The following is an 18,978-nucleotide window of genomic DNA, read 5'->3' as shown; positions in this document are numbered from 1 at the left end:
TTTAAAGTTCAAACTGCACAAGGAAAATACTGGGGGAAAAGAAAACACTCAAAGCCATAGTTACTACTCTAAAAAAATATTAGCTTATTCTTATATTAAAAACATTAAATGAATCAAAGCCAGACAGTACTGAATTTTTACACAAACTTCTTTCGTATTTCAATGTTGTTTATTGAGGAGTGAATGAGAGACTACTGCCAGACATGCCAACGACACTTCACATTCAAGGACTGGAAGCTGAAAGCTTTCCAAATTGAGTCACTGCATCAGCCTTTTGGGGAAAAACCCGAAAGTGACATCAAATATGACATCTTCATGCTTGTTTTTGTCTTCAGCTTTTTTTTTCTTTTTTCAATTTTTAGATCTACTAGTTTGTTGGGTAGAAGGCTTCTTTCTACCCTTGAGAAAGACTCACACTCCAATTAATAAAATTAACACTAGGTGTAGAGCAAATTGTTTTAACACACATCTATGCTGAATAGCTGATCTTAAAGCTGTTTTGTCTTAAATTTCATTATGTCTAATGAGAAAACTTAATTTTACTTCCCTTTCACCTTCACGTGAGTGGCTTATCACCAATAGAAAAATACTCTTCAGTGCTACCGTAGGGCTTATGGGGAACCTCTTCAGTGGTACGATAGAAATCCTTTCAAACACCACTCTGAAACCCAGTGCTTCTCTTCCCACTCTTGGAGCTTTGCAGAAGAATGGCCTAGACAACACAACTCTACCGTCCTCTTTTGCTCAAAAACAAAACAAAGAAACCTAAACAAAAGGGTAAACGTTTATTTGGAGTTAGTTTTCTGGTGGTGATATTAAGGCCCTCAGGCAGAGTTCAGGAGTTCCTGTATGGCTGCCTGCTGCTCAGGACTGAGCTGTGCTATGCACTCGGTCCACAATCCTCCAGAAGTCTAGGAAAAAACAGTTTCATAGATTTAGATTCAGTGAAATGGTCATCTGGAAGGATTTTACTAATCATCATTAGGTAGACTATAATAATGCCAAATACTTTCTTCTGAGGTAGTTTCATGATTATCATTATAAAAGCAAGACACCTGGTTCCATTTATTTAAAGTTCATTTACTCTAAGTTTTCTTCATTCAATCTGACCTGATAAAGCTACACTAGATAGAGAACACTGTCAAGTAAACAATACATTAGAATTCAGGAAGCATAAATCATTGAAAAGATTTTGGTAGCTGACGGCTTATTTACTATTAAAATCTCTTTTTTTATTTGAGTAAATGCAAAAAACCCCTAGAAGACATGTATGTGTGAGTAAGTACCAATTGCAAGGTTCAAAATGTCTCAAGTTTAGGACAAATATTTTAGTGGTAATAAAAAAAATGAGAACATATAGACAGATTTTATATTAATTTGAAACTCAGAGACAAAGAATATAAAAATGAAAACTGGTACCTATTTCTTTTTTTTTTTAATACAGGAAAAAAAAAACCATAAACACCTCCCAAAAAACTATTTTATTTCCTCTTCCCCAATTTAAGCAAAACAGCTTACCTGTACTTGACGAACTACATTAGCCAGACGTTTGGCACAAGGATCTTCATGTTTAATTGCCTCATGCATTTCTCCTTCTGCAATTATACTGAATATTTTGGGCAGATTGGTATTGTTTGGGCCAAGAACGATGGGGTGATTACTGACCAAAGAGAATAAAGCAATTATAAATGAAAATTATAAGGAGAAATCACTCAAGCACTCATACTTTCCTACATGCTTCCTCCAACATGGAATTTTGTTACAAAGTTTTTATAAGATTATTATGCATTCACTAAAATCAAATTCAGTGGGAGTAAAAACAGCTAATTTTATTTATTAGCTCTTCAGTGCTTTCCCATGTAAATTAAGAACAAAATACTTGACTCATCTTTCAGGTTTGTTTTAAGGGCCAAAAAAGAATAGAACGTTCTAAGTGCTTTATAAATAATTTGTAACTTATTTAAGGGGGAAAAAAAAGCTTTACTAAGAATAAACTTCTTAACATGTATTTTACTTACACGTGGGAAAGTGGTTTCCAAATAAATTTGAAGTTCAAAAGGATTTAGGGGCATTTCAAGAGTAATCTGGGAAATAAACTTTAAGCAAGTTTAATGGAAAGAAGCATAATAGTAAATTTAACTGGAATTCTAGTCTTTCATTAAGAAACTTTCAGAAGTCATTTCCAAGGGAGATGAGATGATCAAACAGAATGATGGAGACCTGGTGGCTTCAGAGACAGGAGCAGATAAGGAGTGTACAGTCTCCAGGATGGCTATCACATCCCTTAATGATAGTTCTCCATGGGAACACTCAAACACAACATTTGTGCAAACTTGAACTGAAACAGGCACGATGGAATACACTTGCTGGCCTATTTCTACAAATTCCAGGAGAGTAGTTGTGGCTCTTGGAGCTATTCATGAATAAAAGCAGTAATTAACAGCGACAGAGCCTAGATCTGATTAATATTTAGAACTTGGATATAGAAAAACAGATAACCAAAGAACACGCCTTTGATTTGATAGCTTCTATAGCCTCCAGGTTGTTGCAATTCTTTGATATCCTCATGAACACAAAAGAGCACTAATATTGCCAGAGCCCAAGGCCAGATTTTGATTACCAGTCTGGAATACTTTCCTTATACTGCTGATTCTTGAATCCAAAGAAAAAACCCAGAATTTAAGAGGGTCAAATAATGGCATGAACAACAAACCTACTTTAATCTTATTCTACTAATAAGTGATGTATGTCAATCATACCTCAGTAAAGCTGAAATTTCAAAAAATCTAAAGCCAAATAAAAACCAGATTAACGGGGTGGATGACAACATTAAAAGGGAACCTTCTTAAAAACATTATGTTCTATAATGCCTTATCTGTTGAATTTAATTCCATAAAAAAAGTCAAAATTAGATCTAATTGTAAGGCAGTGTTAATTGTCCTACAGTTTAAACATCTGAGGGCTGTGCACAGGAAACACTATTTTAAATAAAGAGGAAAAAAATAAGGTCTATTTGTCCCTTTTCTTACCTTTCAATCAAGTCACACAGATAATTGAAAGTCTGAACAGCTTCTTCTTTGTCTTCATGTAGTGGAAGCCAAGACAACCAATGTGGCAGGACTTCTTCAACATTTACACAGTCCGGTTTGAATTTCATAATTTTTCCTACTGCTGAGATGCAGTTCTCTGTAGCGTTGACATTTTCTTTGGTCTTAGAATCGGCAGACTGAATAACTCTTACCAGCAGTGGAAGTGCTTCTAAAATAAGCAATTGCAAGAAGGTCAGTTAAAATCTCACATTCTTATGCCAAATTTCTTTTTTTGCTTTGACTGTATCAATTATAGTGAAGAATTAGTAAGGTGTAACACATGACATGTTTTGTTCTCTTGGCTGCAGAACCAGACCTAGAGTAAAGAAAGGCAGCAGGCTGCCCCCACTCGGCCAGGAGTGCCAGCATTCTACTAAGACTACACGAAGTTGGGAGCCCCCAGATTTACAGTCCTCACCTCAGGGTATTTAAGCCTTTAAAAGCCTCTCTATATTTCTGCACTAACCGTACAGGGACCCCAGTATGTTTTCAAAGTCCTATGCTAGGGGTGCCTGAATAGAGCCCCTGTGCTGGGTGGGGAATCTGCTTCTCTCTTTCCCCTCTGTCTCTCCCCCTGCTCATGTGTGCTCTCACTCTTCCATATAGATATAATCTTAAGGGGAAAAAAAAAATCCTATGCTGCAGCTGGGGTATAATGCCCAAACCCTGAATGAACTGTACTCTGGAGGGCAGGAGTGGTGAGGCTCAGATTTCATCCAAACTTCATTTCCATTTCTATGAGAATAAAGGCCAATTCATTTGCACTATAGGTGAGAGGTTTGAAAAAGGGAAGAATACAATAAAAACAGCTATATAATATTTGGAAGTGTAGAAAAGAGAAGAAGGAAATGATAAAAGGGATGCCTATAACCAACAAATGAAAGTACCTGTACAAAAAGGACGATAGTTATCTCCACCATACTGTGCCATGACTCCCAGGCCATATGCAGCTGCTTGCCTGACTTCTGGGCTGTTGTCACATACATATTGGAGCATCGGCCTTAAGAAATATTCTGCATATTTAAATGAGGCTGGACTACAGTGTTCTATGACATCATCAAAGATGCACAATCCCCATTGTCTGTCTGGCCATGGTCTATGTGGACACTATAAAAGAGATAATCTTTTAAGCTCTGAATACTGGAGTACATTAAGAATGTAAAAAAAAAAATTCTCTCTAGACTATCAGCTTATACATGGATATTCCTGTTACAAACGATGAAAAACAACACAGTAATAATCACTTTTTGTAACAATCCTCAAATTACAACACAGATTTAATGAAGTACAAGTTTGAAAGACTTTGTATGATTTTCTAAAGAATCTCACCATGACATTACCACATACCAGAACCACCAGCAGAAGCAGCAAGATACGTATATTTCCTTTATAAAAAACGTGCTGCATTACCAAATACAATGCAAAATTAAAAGCCAAAACAAGACAAACTCCTATTGGTTGCTTTTCATGCATATTTTAAAAACTGAATACATAAGGCCATCATCCACAATAAACGACTACTGGTTGTACATAACAAGGATTTTAACTGAATCCTCTAGGTTCCACTAAAAAAAAGTAATCATTTTGTTAATTTAGCAGGACACACATAACCTCAAATAATGAAAAGTCATTTGTATGTCTCTGGAACACATTGTAATTTAATCGAACTACGGAAAAGTTAATTAGCCAACCATAAGCATATATTAAGTGAGAAAGTATCAACGGCAATGCAATAAACTTGATAAAATTAAAGATCTACTCTGAAAATTATGATTTCTAAGACCCATTTTAACCTGAAAGTGTGTTTTCAAGTGCTACACTGAAAACATCCCAGGCAACTACCTAAAATAACGGTAAAAGAAAGGCAACACTTACAATGAGGTTGACAATTAACGGAAGCAGCTGTTCAAACCATGGTAACACCTTTTCCTTGTAGCTACTGAATATTGAGTGTAAAATGTCTGACACTTTGGTCAGAATATAAACATCATTATCATCCTAAAACCAAAAACAAAACAAAAAAAACACGTAACACCCATATGTATTAAAAAGCATCTCCATTATGACCAACAGTTACATTTATTTTTTAAAAGATCTAAGAAATTTCTCATCACTTCTTCAGGGCACAGGAAAGAGTCTGGAGACCGCAGTAACCTTGATGATTGGGGGTCACGTCTCCTATCTGCTATCGGTAGATTAAAGGTGTGAGCAAATTTGTACTTATCCCAGAGTTTTCTGGAAACGTACTTAAATACTGAAGTTCTGTGTTTTTACTTTAGCATTATTTTTTGTTTTCTGAAAGAATGTTTCTAAGTTTGGAGCAGACTGGTGAAAGGATGTGGGGTCAATTACTACATTTCATCCTTGGGAGCAATGTGTGTGAGCATGTGAGCACCTCACGCAGAAATGGGATGACCTGCACATGTTAGCACGGGTCCACCAGGATGGCCACATGCCACACTCTGGGCCCTAAATACACAGGTGAATGAGGAGAAAATGGAGTAACAAGGTGAAGATGACTTACATCGACCACTCTAGGTGTAGCATTTGTAAGAAAACCTGCATTATTCTGTGGTACGGTAGAAAGACAGCTGATGTTACAAAATGATCTGGCCTTAAGTCCTAGATTGTCAACTGTGTGTGGCTCCAGTTGGTCATTTAACACCTGAGTTTGAGTTCACTTATCTTTAAAATGCTGAAGGCACCACCAAATAAAAAGTTACTGAGAGGAGTATGTAAAATACTAGGTGAACTTATAAGTGCTGTTATGTGTGAGGTACTCCAACAAAAACTCTCCCATAACATCCAAAACACAAATAAGCTAACTTCAATTACTTATTTCTCTCAATTAGTATATGCAATATATGTTAGATTCTTCTGCTGGAAAGTACTGATAATTACCATCAGAATGACAAGTCAGATAACGAACTTTCTAGAAACTTAAGCATTTAAAAATCTTCCAGATGCACGTGATCATATAAATTAGGTTCTGAAGGGAATAATTTACCTCATCTTGTAGTGACTCTTCCACCTGCTCATCATAGTCTTCATCTTGTCTTTTAACTAAAACACACCCAAATAAATGTCTTTTTAAATATTGCCAAAATGGTCAAGGATTACATTCAGAAATAAAAGTGTGGAAAACTTACCTTGCCGCAATTCTTGATTTTTAAAATGTTCTTCGAGTTTAGCTTTCAATATTCCTCCTAATTCTTCAAAATGTTCATTATTAAGGCATCCATCTCCCATGACTTCAATGCACTACAGTGAAATGAAGGAAAGCAAGCAGGCCATGGGATTTAAGTTTTAAGAGTCAAAAGTTAAATTCCATTAAGAATCACATGGAAGCATGAGAAAAATTAACATAACTCGGTACCCTGGAAGACTAATGACTAAATGAGTAGTTAATACTTGGTGTGTTGTGTTACAATGACAGTACTTCAAAAAGAATTTAAACAGCATTATTTGAAACATGTCCTGAGCGTATCTTAAATGCTGGGCATTACAATTAGGTGCTGAGGTCTCAAAGATAGAGCAGAGCATCCAGCTCCTAAGGAGCTTAATCACCACACGCATACTCTACACAAACATAGCTGGAGAAAGGCCAAGCAGCATGAGCTGGGGTGTGTGTGTGTGTGTGTGTGTGTGTGTGTGTGGCACTAAGGCCCAGCAGCATGCATTCTTTGGAAAAATAGAAGAAAACTTAACTGCAGGAGTGTAAAAGGGGACAAACACTGGTGATGAAACTTTAAAACGAACTGTGGAGCAGGTAGGCCATGGAGCTAACCAAGAATATGGGAAGTGGAGTGACAAATTATGAGCAAGTTCATGCTCAAGCAAAGGAGAATGAACTGGAAGGGAGAGAAAGGAGAGAGACTTCTGGAACAATCCAAGGGAGGTTATCTCAGCACAAAGGTAATGCAAAGAGCAGAAGGACTCAAAACAGAATAGGACAGAAACTATGTATGTGCTGGAAATGAGCCAAGATTCTGGAGCTGGATTATCAGGTAAATGATGGTGGAAACTAACCAAGAATGGACTGTAAGAGCAGCTACTCTGAAAAAAACAAACACAAAAAGGACAACACCAAAACATTAAACTAAAAAAGAATTAAACATTTCTGGTAATTAAGAATCATTTGTTATAGCACAAAAAGATTCAATTTTATTTATTTAGCAAGACTAATAAATGAACACACAACCTTATACATATTTTTAAGAGAAGAATATTTACCTTTGCAAAGGAGTGCATTATTTCCGAGAGGACATCTGAATCTGGTTCGGTGCCAATGGCCTTGATTAGAGCATCACACATAAAATGCCACATCTGTGTGAGATACTCAGGGCCACGAACTCTTGCACATTCCAAGAGAAGAGGCATGGATTCTGCTGCTGCCACTCGAACACGTTTATTGTTAAGGAAACGTGATCACTATTCTTAGATCCGCTTAGTGTAATCACTATCCTCAAAAGATCGTTCTTATCACTTTGCTTATGTAAATGTTAAAGTGCTCACTGAGCGCCAGATAACTTGTTTATCTGAGATTGCAATACAGGAGCTTATGTTAAATAGAGCGTGTGTATAAAAACAGACATCTCCCTACCCATTAAGACTTATCTCTTATCTTTTCTGTCACCTACAACACAGCAGCAAGACCGAAAGGTGAAAGGATCTGGGATCCTTAAGAGCAGGTCTCAAGATGTTCCTATCCCAAAACTTTAGGCAATATGTTTCTAATAAATGGAACCAAAGCTATGATTTTCCTGGGAAAATGAATGAGGACCTCCTCCTGTCAGAGCCTTTTCAGTTTGCAATGAAGATCAAGATGCCCTTCCCTATCTAATATCATTTATAAAATCAGGTCGGGAGATTTCCTCTAAAAAAGACTTCTTTGTCCTCTGGCATCATGGTATATTTCTGTTGGGCAAAAGTGGTCTTCTGTAAAGGATGCCACTATGGGATACTGCATGAAAAACTACAACACAGGGGCTCTGCACTCAGGCAGATCTGGGTTTAGGTCTGGGCTCAAACACTGTTGAGCTGTCCTTTATTTCTTCTTTAAATCTATGTATGAAACTGTGTATGTAAAGGCATAAAAATGTTTCTAAATGTATTAACTACTATTATCATGTTGAGAAGAGAATATTTAACATGCAGATTTATCAAGAAATGTTTCTCCCCAAAGGTAGTATCCATGTTTGAAATGTAGAGCTATGCCACAGAAAGTTATCAGTGGGTCTCTAATGTATTTAGAATGGTCTTAGTTGCTTAACATCATCAAAAGATATTTGAGAAATGTAGCAATTATATAAAAATGTAAACATTTGCTAATAAAATATCAATTCTTAAAATCTTTTAGACGTTCACAGAAAAAGCTGTTAACTAAGACAGGTAAAGTTTTCTTCTTCATGTTTTTGGCAAAAGCAAAAAAACCATGAAACTAAAGCACATGAAAAACTGAAGTTTATAATCTTATAGTTAGTGCAAAGAATAAAGGTGACACAGGCTTCGGTTAACACAAAGTCTAATACTTGAATAAGCTATAATTTAACTAATTGTTTTGTGTTCAAAGTTGTAGGATATCATCATGGAAATAAAATTTCAGTAGAGGGACCATCAGTTTGACAACCTGTTCAGTGTATTCCACAAAGCCTTCCTTCAACTCTTTAGCATAGCAAACCTGAAAACAAAATATTGGAAAGAGAAATCAAATCAAGATCCATGTTAGTTTTTAGGTATTAGTATTTAACAAATAGAATCCTAAGGACCACAGGATGCTGTACCCTGACTAGAAATACATTTAAAGCTGCATGCAGAGGGGTGCCTGGGTGGCTCAGTTGGTTAAGCAGCTACTTTTAGCTCAGGTCATGATCTTGGGATCCTAGGATCAAGCCCCATGTCGGGCTCCCTGCTCAGTGGGGAGTATGCTTCTCCCTCTGCCCCTCCTGTCAATGCCTGTAACAAGCTCTCTAGCTCTCTAATAAAATCTTTAAAAAAACCTCAAAAAACAGATATAGGGGTGCCCAGGTGGCTCAACTGGTTGTGTCCAACTCTTGATTTATTTACATTATGATCACAGGGTCCTGAGATTGAGCCCTGTGTTTGGCTCCACACTGAGCGTGGAACCTGCTGAAGATTCTCCCTCCCTCTCCCTTCTGCTCCTCCCTTCCAGCTTGTCTTCTCACTCTCAAAGAACCAAACCAAACCAAAAACTAAAAATGTAACTGTAGCCTATCTGTTCTGTCTGCAAACAGGCTGTTATTTTTATTTAAAAAAGGAAAAAAAAATCGGGATGCCTGGGTGCCTCAGTGGTTGAGTGTGTCTGCCTTTGGCTCAGGGCGTGATCCCAGGATCTGGGATCAAGTCCTGCATGGGGCTCCTTGCAGGGAGCCTGCTTTTCCCTTTGCCTGTGTCTCTGCCTCTCTCTCGGTGTCTCTCATGAATAAATAAATAAAATCTTAAAAAAAAAAAATTTTCAGGGGTGTCTGGGCAGCCCAGTCAGTTGAGCATCTAGCTCCTGGGTTTCAGTTTAAGTCATGATCTCAGGATCAAGCCCTACTTCAGGCTCCATGCTGAGTGGGAGGTCTGCTTAAGTAGTCTCCTTCTCTCCCTCTGCCCTACCCCTCACTCTCTCTTTTAAATAAATTAGTAAATCTTTTTTTTTTTTTAAGATTATACTTTTTTACTCATGAGAGACATACAGAGAGGCAGAAACATAAGCAGAAGGAGAAGCAGGCTCCCCATGAGAAGCCTGATGCAGGACTCGAGCCCAGGACCCTGGGATCAGACCCCTAGCCGAAGGTAGACGCTCAACCACTGAGCCACCCAGGTGTCCCAATAAGTAAATCTTAAAGAAAAAAAAAATCATTTCAGCAGTGAAACAGAAAAACAGAACTGTTTATTTATTTTGAGAGAGAGAGCACATGAGAATGGAGGTTGGGGGAGAGGGCAGGAGAGGGAAAGAGAGAATCACAGGCTGGCTCCATGCCCAGCACAGAGCTTGATACAGCTTGATCTCATGACCCCCACACCACCACCCGAGCTGAAACCAAGAGTCAAATGCCCAAGTGACTGAGACACCCAGGCGCCCCTGACAGTGCTGTTTTAAAAACCATTGTTTCAAAAAAAATAAAATAAAAAAATAAAAACCATTGTTTCTTTACTTTTTCCCACTACATTAAAAGATTTGATAGTTCTGAGATGTGACATAATTGCTCTCTACTTGAGAAAGATACCAGAAAAACTCAAAATGTTTATAAATTATTGTAGGTATAAATATTTATAGAATATAGTAAGTACTGATGATAAGCAAAAGTTCAAGAAATACAAGTGTAAATGACTTAGAAAACACAACGGTGCTTTATTAATACAAGATAAACTGTAAGCAATTAATTTTTATTTAGACTTATTTAACTGCTAAATTTGTAATCTGAAACCATAACTTAATTCTTTTAAAAAATATATTGTCCCTGTCTATAGGGGGGAAAAAAACTCAAAGAGAACTTACACACAAGACCCTAAATACTATAAAGAGATAATCATTGCAAACATTTTGATGTCCCTACCATGTTTATATTTTTATATAAGTGAAACCATACCAGTTTTATTTTCAGTATCATGAGCAAATTTCTGATCATTCACTCAAAAAGTAATCCTTTGTCATCGTATCTACTATACATTAAACACAAAACAGACAAAAGTCCTTGCCCTCATGTAGCTTTGTATCAGCCGTGTAATAGTCTAGGGTATCGTATTATTATCTTCCTAAGAGCAGGCATTTAAGCTGCTTCTTTTTTTTGTTGTTGTTAGAAACAGAATAGAATTAGAAATAGAAATTTATGTATATGATTTTTTTACGGTTTATTTATTTGGATAAGAGAAAGAGAGTAAGCAAGGGAAGGAGGAGAGGGAGAGAATCCTCAAGCAGACTCCCTATTGAGCATAGCAGGCTTGATCCCAGGGCCCTGAGAGTTCATGACCGAAGCTGAAATCAAAAGTTGGCTGCTTAAGTGACTGAGTGAGCACCCAAGTGCCCCACCTATATGATTTCTTTATCCAGAAGTAGAAATGTTGGGTCAAAAGGTTTCTACCTTTTACTTTTTAAAGAATATATTCTTGCTCATTAAAATAACTTCTTTAGCATCTACAGAAAAAATGCCTTGAGAAATATTTATGTATGTGTTATGGGAAGTTGTCAACTGAAATTTGGTAAACACTGTACACACTCACCAGCATCTGACAAGCAGTAGACTTTTCTTCCAATCCTGCAGTCTTAATACCAAAACTCTGCTGATCTCCAAGGTTCACAAATTCCCAACCATCATCGTCACTCATATTCTCCATGTCTTGGGCTATTAACAGAGAAGAAAACAAATTTATGTTAAAAATAGTCACAGAGATGAATTTTATGACTGCTATGTCTTCATGAAGACACCTACTATCTAAAAGGGCTACTTCAGGCTTAATCGAAGCAGTCTTCATTAAAGGCCCCATAACCACTGGAAGGTACTGCTGAAATTCTTTTCCAAGAATTTTGCACATTCTGGCCCATGCTGATATCATGTAAGAGATCTGGGGGAAGAAATTAAAATTGACTTTAAAACAATGGGTAAAAAGATATCACAGAGAAAGCCATTTCCCTATTTTATAGAAATAATGTTTCATTTTACATTCATATCTCTTTTAGACAGAAGTACATTTTCTAAGGTCATATACTTAAAAACATTCAGAAACAACAGAATCATTGTGAACCTTTACCCTGGGATACAGACAGCAGGCGAGGCAAAAGAGAAAGACCAGGACCGTGTTTTATTTTCTCTTACTTTCAAAAAGCAATATACGGTTATTCTCTAATACCTGGACCACATAAATAAAACCCACTTAATCATACCAACTCCTAGGCATTACCTTTTGAAGGTAGGAACCTATTTTATCTGTATCCTTACTGCCTAGCATTCTATGTATTAAACATTAACACCCAAGAAACAAAACATCCCTTTCTTCCAGCTATTTTAATTTTTCAAAGTGGTTGGGTTATGTTTAAGACACCTCTTCTACTACTATGTTTACACAGTCTTAATCACCTGCAAATTACCTATAGAGAATCTAGTTCTAATTTATCATCTCGATAACTGAGAAACGGATTTTTTACTTTCCAATATAACTACCTCATATTCATTCATACACATACTACCCACTCCTACTCTAAAACGAAACAGAACAAAACCAACTTTAAGTTTATGGGAAACAATTACAGCATGGCCGTATAAAGTCAAAACGTAATTCAGCAGCTATTTATGGAATGCCTGTTACACTTTAGGCATCGTAAATACTATTAGGATTATGACACACAATTTACACCCCAGGGTCATAAGGACATAGTATCAAGTCTCACACAGGATGTGAAATATGAGCAGAGGTTAGTCAGGCTGAGTGGGGGAGGGGGTCTAAGTGAAACAAATGTTTGTTCACGGCAGAAAGAAAAGCAGAGCATGTTCTAAGATTGTTAGGTTTCTGTACTTCTTTTTCAACAGGGGAGGGAAGTCATGTGGCACTGAGAAGGTTGGGAGACATCCAAACAAAGATGTCTCATAAGTTGTTGGATAAATAAATCTTGAATTCAGAGAACGACCTGGAGGTCACAGCATACAGAGGAAGACTGAAGCCACAATGTAAATGACACTGCTCAGCAGCTAAGAGGGCCTAGGACAGAACCGTAAGAGCACCAAAAAAAATTGAGAATCTTAGAGGGGGCAGCTACAGCAGGCTGACAAAAAGGTGGTATGAGAAGTGAAGGAAAACCAGTGAAGAATGTCTCTGAAACCAGGGGTTATCTCAAGAAGCCTATTAATTTCTTTGTCGAGTTCATTAACCTTGCATTAGCCACAACTCCTCAATGGATCAAGGCGAATGTGTCCAAGCTGCTTTACCTGAGGATCATCATCTTCCATATCACTGAAGTCTGTCTGGGTCTTCAATAAGAGCTGCATCACATCTGATGCATCTTGCATGAACTAGACAAAAATATTTGAGAAAATTAACACCAGTGTTACCATTACATTATCCACATGGGTCATAACTCCTCAGACAAGGGTTACACTCAAAGATGTTCATCTATATATTACACAGACTTAGTGCTCTTTCTAGAAAAATAGATTCTTCAATGAAGGTCAGGGTTAACTGCAGTGTAAAGGTATTTCTAATGACATAAAGTTTTGTTCTATGGTTTGTTATTTCCAGCAGTAAAAAGATAATCGAATTCCAGAAAGAAAATTTTAGACTGCTCTCTAGAACTATATCATTTTCATTTAACTCTGTATAGTTCTAGCAATCTCCCTTGTGTAGACAGTGTGTTTCAAAGACAGTTTGAAAGCCAGATACATAGAGTATGGAACACAAAAATGTTTTACTGGTTAGCTTCTCAGTATCCCACAGAAAACTATTTATAAGTTAATACTGATGGTTTTGGAGGAGACCAATCAGAGAGGTTCTAATGTTGACAGTTCTGAGAGTTAGAACCCGGGGTGGGGGTCAATGACAAAGAAACTTCCTTTGATTGGCTTTGACAACTCTGAGGTGCTGGCTGGAAGGAAAATATGCTGGTGAACAGTCCTTGCTAATTATTTTTCTGAAGTGTTATATGCATATAGAATTTCTATCTCGGGACACCTGATGTTTTTTGGATTAACAAGAAATCAAGTGGAACGTTTCCAAGTACATGTTTAAATGGGTGAAACTAAACATATGATCTTGAACTCCACATACCTCCCAGGAGAAAGACTGTAAATGTGGTAGGAAAGGGGGGGTGGTTTCAAGAGCATAACTGAATTAAGAAAAAACTTAATATTAACACTGATAAAATGAATTTCCATACAAAGTAGGAGTGACAGAAGAGTAAGATGATGGATAAAAACAAGTATCCAGAAAATCATTTATCAGAATTAAAGGCTCTCTAGTACCTTCAATGCCTCCACAGCCAAATTACATATAGTAAATTCAACCTTGGAATAAATTACTTACTTTTTCCTTCCCAACGGCCAGACCAATGAGGCTGATGCACTCAATAGTTTTTCCTCTGAGAAGTCTGAGTTCCTTTTGAACTGCATTCTCGACAATGTGCTTTAGTGATGGCATAAATAAGTCATAGTAGGGGACAAATTTTTCCTCTGCAGTATCTGCAACTGACGCGATAGAGGTCACAACTTGTTCCAACACTAACTTGGTGCCTTTCTGAATCAACTAGAAGGAAGACACACAAAACAAATCATGGAAATGAAGAGGCTGGAAGACATGTCCCCTGATAGTTCTCAAACACTTCTCTGAAACAGCAAGCTGAGACCACCCTTCAGCAGCCTGAGTGGAGACCACAGGTTCTGGAGCAGACTGAAGAGTCCCTGTGGAACTACTGAGAGAGGATCTCCTTGCTTCTCTGTTAACAAAGTGCTCCCTCCTCATGTTGGCCTTGTCTCAGAGCAACTAGTGCTTGAGCACAAATTAGATTCCTCTTCCAATTTCTGTATCCCCAGCTTTGTGCCTTTCTTAGTCCTTTTTCCTCGCTTACTCCCACTTAGTGCTGTCCTACCATATGTGGAGAGAACTCCCTTTACGGTCCATTCCTTTACCTTCCCTGACTCTCCCTAGAAGGTACCACTAACACCACCACTGGTGCCAGAGCTCTCCTGCACACTGTTTTACTATCTGGTGAGACCGATGAGCTCACCTTTCCCCTGCACCAGAGACCTAGTTCTCTGACCTGGCCAGTAACCGTGTACTTGCCACTGGGCTCATGTTGTCACCTGTCAATATCCCCTTGGATTCATATGAATATCTAACCCAGTGGGTATTCCAGATTTCTTTCATCCCCCTCATCAACTATAGCCACTCTCTACAGAGCTCTTCATCTTGTACTACCACTTCCACCACCTCCATAAGAGAGTAACCTACTCCCTTCTGCATCTGCTCCACATTTCAGGTCTTGACCTACCTCTCATCTCAGAGGAATGCTGTTCTTCCTTAACTACCTTCTCTTTGTACAACTCTTGCCCATACACTTTATCCTCTTCCCCAGCTGATCTTAGCAATTCCTTCTTTTAGTCTTTAAAAATCTGACATGTTGCCTATCTGGCAGAAGAGGATGCAACAGAAACTCTCTTTACACTTCAGCCCTCTACCCAAACCTACTTGTAAAGTCACATTTGATCCATATATTCCTGAATAACCAACCAACTCATATGCCTTCATCTTGGGTCTACTTCTTTCTGTCTTAAGACTAACTCGTGTTCCTTCATCATGTTCTTGGTCTGCTGTCATCTGAAATTGAGCACCCATCCCATTTCAAACCCCTTCCTTTGCCTTCTGAGACACTGTATCTTGTTCCTTTAGGACACAATTAGGTAAAGTGTGGCTTATGAACTATCACTGGTTCACAATGAATTAATGTACAAGAATTGATATTCTAGGGGCAACTGGGTGGCTCAGTTGGTTGAGCATCCGACTCTTGGGTTTTGGCTCAGGTCATGGGTCTCAAGGTCCTGGGATCAAGTCCTAAGCTGGGCTCTGCACTCAGTGGGCAGTCTGCTTGAGACTCTCCCTCTCCTTCTACCCTCCCCCCTGAAATAAATAAATCTGAAAAAAGAAAAATCAAGTATATGATGTTACAGACTGACTTTACTTATAAACAACTTGACAGTTAACTTTATGTCCATTGAATATAATCATTTTAAAAGGCTTTTGTTTGTCCTTTTTATTCATTTCATTTTTACAGCAATTTATTTTCATTGGATTTGACAGCAAACTGAATCTAAACCCTTACCTTTCTTGCCTGCATCCTCTTTCTCATACATAGCTGTACTAAACATTAATAAGCCAATTGTTTCTAGGTTGCACCTCTTATTTAAGCTTTAACTATCTGGATAGCCAGGCCTTGTCTGAAATCTAACATATTTAAAGCAAAAAGGATTTTTTTCTTATCTACTTCTGCCATCCAGGTGAAAAGAATGGTCAACATTATTTTTTTACTACTTCTTCATCTTTTTAAATTCAAACTAGCAGAAACTGTTAACTGCTTCTTGAGAAATGACTTTCAGAATCATCTTCCCCAATTTCTACTCAAGCTCTCTGAGAAATAATCTTCTGACAGTCTTGACTTAAATCTTCTCCCTTTTTGTTTATGCCTCACAATGCCATCACGCTAATTTCCTACAATCACATTATCATGATTTCTTGCAGCAGTTAAGAACAAAATGGTTCTTCCAAATTTACATAAATCAGAATTCAAAATAACTGCCTTGTTTTCAAGGCAATTCAAATACTGTTTTTACCTAACCTTTAGGCTCTATCTTCTTTCCCAATTCCAATATTGGCCTATCTCTGTTCAAGACCGAATTATTCTACTTCAAATAGCCTATCCTAACTTTCTATTCTTTATGGCCATGCTGAAAAGTTTCTTTCTCTAGGTCTTACCCATTAAATTAACCTATGTTAATTTCTAAGTAGGAGCTCAAAACCTAGTAACTTACCTCTTGAAGTTTAAGAACCATGATGGAATGCAGATGTTTCACCAAATTGTCTAAATACGGAATAAGCAGTGACTTGGGACAGTCCTCGGTGAAGTTAATAAGAGCGGCTGCGGCATGGGCCTGCACTCGTTGGTTGCCTTGATCTTCCATGGTCTGTAGCAGGGCTGCAATCACCTGGAAGATGAAAGCAGATGAGCACACATTCTGAAATGCCACATTTCAAAGCATACATATAACATACTACACGCCCTCTTCTTAAAAGTCTGACTTGAGTGTTTGAGGCCTTGTTACTTACCTTCTCATGAAATTTCTTTTGGAAACCAGGTGCAAAATCTGTAGCCATCTGTCCCACAGCATTACAGGCTGCATACCTTACTCTTGGATGCTGGAATAGGTTACTTTGTATGAGTAAAGGCAATGGGTTCCCATGTGAAACTACGGTAATAATTATTAGTCAGATATTTACTGGTACTTACAGGATCCTGAAGAAAAAGCAAAACAAAATTTACTATCTCATTTAAAATTCCTTCCATTTGCTGGTGGCATCCTTCACCAATGGCAGATAAGGCCATTAATCCTGCATGCCTGTATTTCCAGTCAGCTACAAAAAACAATTACACATGAAAGAAGAGCGATTAGCATGTCACTCTGGTAGTAAGAAGTATAAAATGAAGTTCTCTTTATTTGGAAAAGACTATCAACATATTTTTATACATTAATGAGAAAAATGGACAGAAAAGAGTGCCTGACTAGGAGTATTTCACTGGAGTGACGGTTACATCACACAAGCATTTCTATTCCAGAGGTAGTTAAAAGGCAGTATGGAAGCAAATTATTAGTATTTATACCAACTACTGGAAATAAGGTTTTCCCCGTAAGATTTACCATAAACAACAAATATCTGGATTTTGTGTCACACATTCCTATTCATTGAATAGATTCACTGATTTTCATCCATGGTCCCATTTCTTTTTTCTTTCAAGTTTATCATTTTATCTGTTTAAGCAATTTTCACACTCAACATGGAGCTTGAATTCATGACCCCAAGATCAAGAGTCGCATGCTCTACCGACTGAGTCGGCCAGGAGCCCCCGTCACATTTCTGGAAAAAGGAAAAAAGCCATGGAGGAAAGATACTGCTTTTAAAGAATTTTTATTTAGCAATATGGTAAATGAACATAGACAAACTTTACTTTAGATTAATAGAATATTAGCTAAGCAGTATTTATTTTACTGAACCTTCCTATCATTTTAATATATAATTTCCCTGACTTTCATTTCTAAACATTTAACTGTTCCCTTTAAGGTGTTTCACATAACTTGTTGCGTAAAGCAAAAGATACATCAATATAGAAAGTTAGTATCTGAGTAAAGCAATGGTTTTCAAAGTGGGGCCCAACTACCCTGGGGTTCTCTGAATCAAAACTATTCTCCTGATAATATTTTTTCACTCTCATTATGGGGATCCAGTGGAATACTCGAAGGATTACAACACATATAAAATCCCACGAGATAAGTAAAGCAGAAAAAAAATTCAGCTAAGATACTTAGAAGATATTTTTAAAAATGCATTCTTCTAACATTTTTGTTTTACAAGTCATTTTTCATGAAAAATGTTATTTCTTAAAGTGTAACAGGTTTATTATTGTTACCTTTAAGTGAGTATTTTAAGTGTTTGTTTCCATTTCTAAAGGTATACACGTTGACACAACCTACATAAACAAAAGCACTCTGGGATCTTCAGTAATTTTTAAGAGTATATAGGGGTCTCGAGAACAGAAAGTTTGAGAACTTTTACAATTTAACTATTTACTTTGGGGAGCCTAAAACCCACGTAAAGATGAACTCTGCCGGTAACTAATTCTACTAGAAAGAATTTCTTAAAAAAAAAAAAAAAAAAAAAGGAATTTCTGAAAAATTCCTAATTTTGTTAAGAATTACACCCTTATTATTATTTACAACATTTTTGATATTTTTAAATATTAAAATGTGCACAAGGTCACATTTTAAATATTTTTATATTTTTAAATATTTTTTTAACATTTTAAATATTTTTTTAAATTTTATTTATTCATAGAGACACAGCTAGAGAGAGAGGCAGAGACACAGGCAGAGGGAGAAACAGGCTCCACGCAGGGAGCCCGACGTGGGACTCGATCCTGGGTCTCCAGGATCGCGCCCCGGGCCAAAGGCAGGCGCCAAACCGCTGTGCCACCCAGGGATCCCCATTTTAAATATTTTTAATGTGTTTCAATTACTCAATAGACCATTAAGCCAGAATTTTTCAACCGAGTAATAATCATCCTAAGAAACCAGTAAATAAGATGCTCATCTTTGCACACTGAATTTACTAATCTAAAAAAGAGATACAA

General features: G+C 37.3%; 1 protein-coding gene across 4 annotated transcripts in view; it reads right to left on the bottom strand.

Annotated features, from left to right (window-relative positions):
- Window positions 1-766: 766 nt before the first annotated feature.
- IPO5 (importin 5) overlaps window positions 767-18,978 on the bottom strand; it is a 56,461-nt gene continuing 38,249 nt past the window's right edge. For all 4 annotated transcript variants that reach the window (XM_025440973.3, XM_025440977.3, XM_035704361.2 and 1 more), the window contains 16 exons: window positions 17,083-17,207; window positions 16,902-16,991; window positions 16,607-16,780; window positions 14,109-14,327; window positions 13,019-13,102; window positions 11,528-11,660; window positions 11,319-11,440; window positions 8,673-8,769; window positions 7,323-7,495; window positions 6,239-6,350; window positions 6,097-6,152; window positions 4,965-5,087; window positions 3,977-4,196; window positions 3,030-3,258; window positions 1,519-1,660; window positions 767-911 (listed from right to left, as the gene is read on the bottom strand). In XM_025440973.3, the coding sequence (XP_025296758.1) occupies window positions 825-911; window positions 1,519-1,660; window positions 3,030-3,258; window positions 3,977-4,196; window positions 4,965-5,087; window positions 6,097-6,152; window positions 6,239-6,350; window positions 7,323-7,495; window positions 8,673-8,769; window positions 11,319-11,440; window positions 11,528-11,660; window positions 13,019-13,102; window positions 14,109-14,327; window positions 16,607-16,780; window positions 16,902-16,991; window positions 17,083-17,207 (2,186 nt within the window). In that variant the 3' untranslated portion in view covers window positions 767-824. The remainder of the gene's footprint in view (window positions 912-1,518; window positions 1,661-3,029; window positions 3,259-3,976; window positions 4,197-4,964; window positions 5,088-6,096; window positions 6,153-6,238; window positions 6,351-7,322; window positions 7,496-8,672; window positions 8,770-11,318; window positions 11,441-11,527; window positions 11,661-13,018; window positions 13,103-14,108; window positions 14,328-16,606; window positions 16,781-16,901; window positions 16,992-17,082; window positions 17,208-18,978) is intronic.

The sequence above is a fragment of the Canis lupus genome, chromosome 22, assembly GCF_003254725.2.
Source record: "Canis lupus dingo isolate Sandy chromosome 22, ASM325472v2, whole genome shotgun sequence".
NCBI classification, from domain to species: domain Eukaryota; kingdom Metazoa; phylum Chordata; class Mammalia; order Carnivora; family Canidae; genus Canis; species Canis lupus.
Note: the sequence above shows the minus strand (reverse complement) of the source record. Positions and strands in the feature narration are given on the sequence as shown.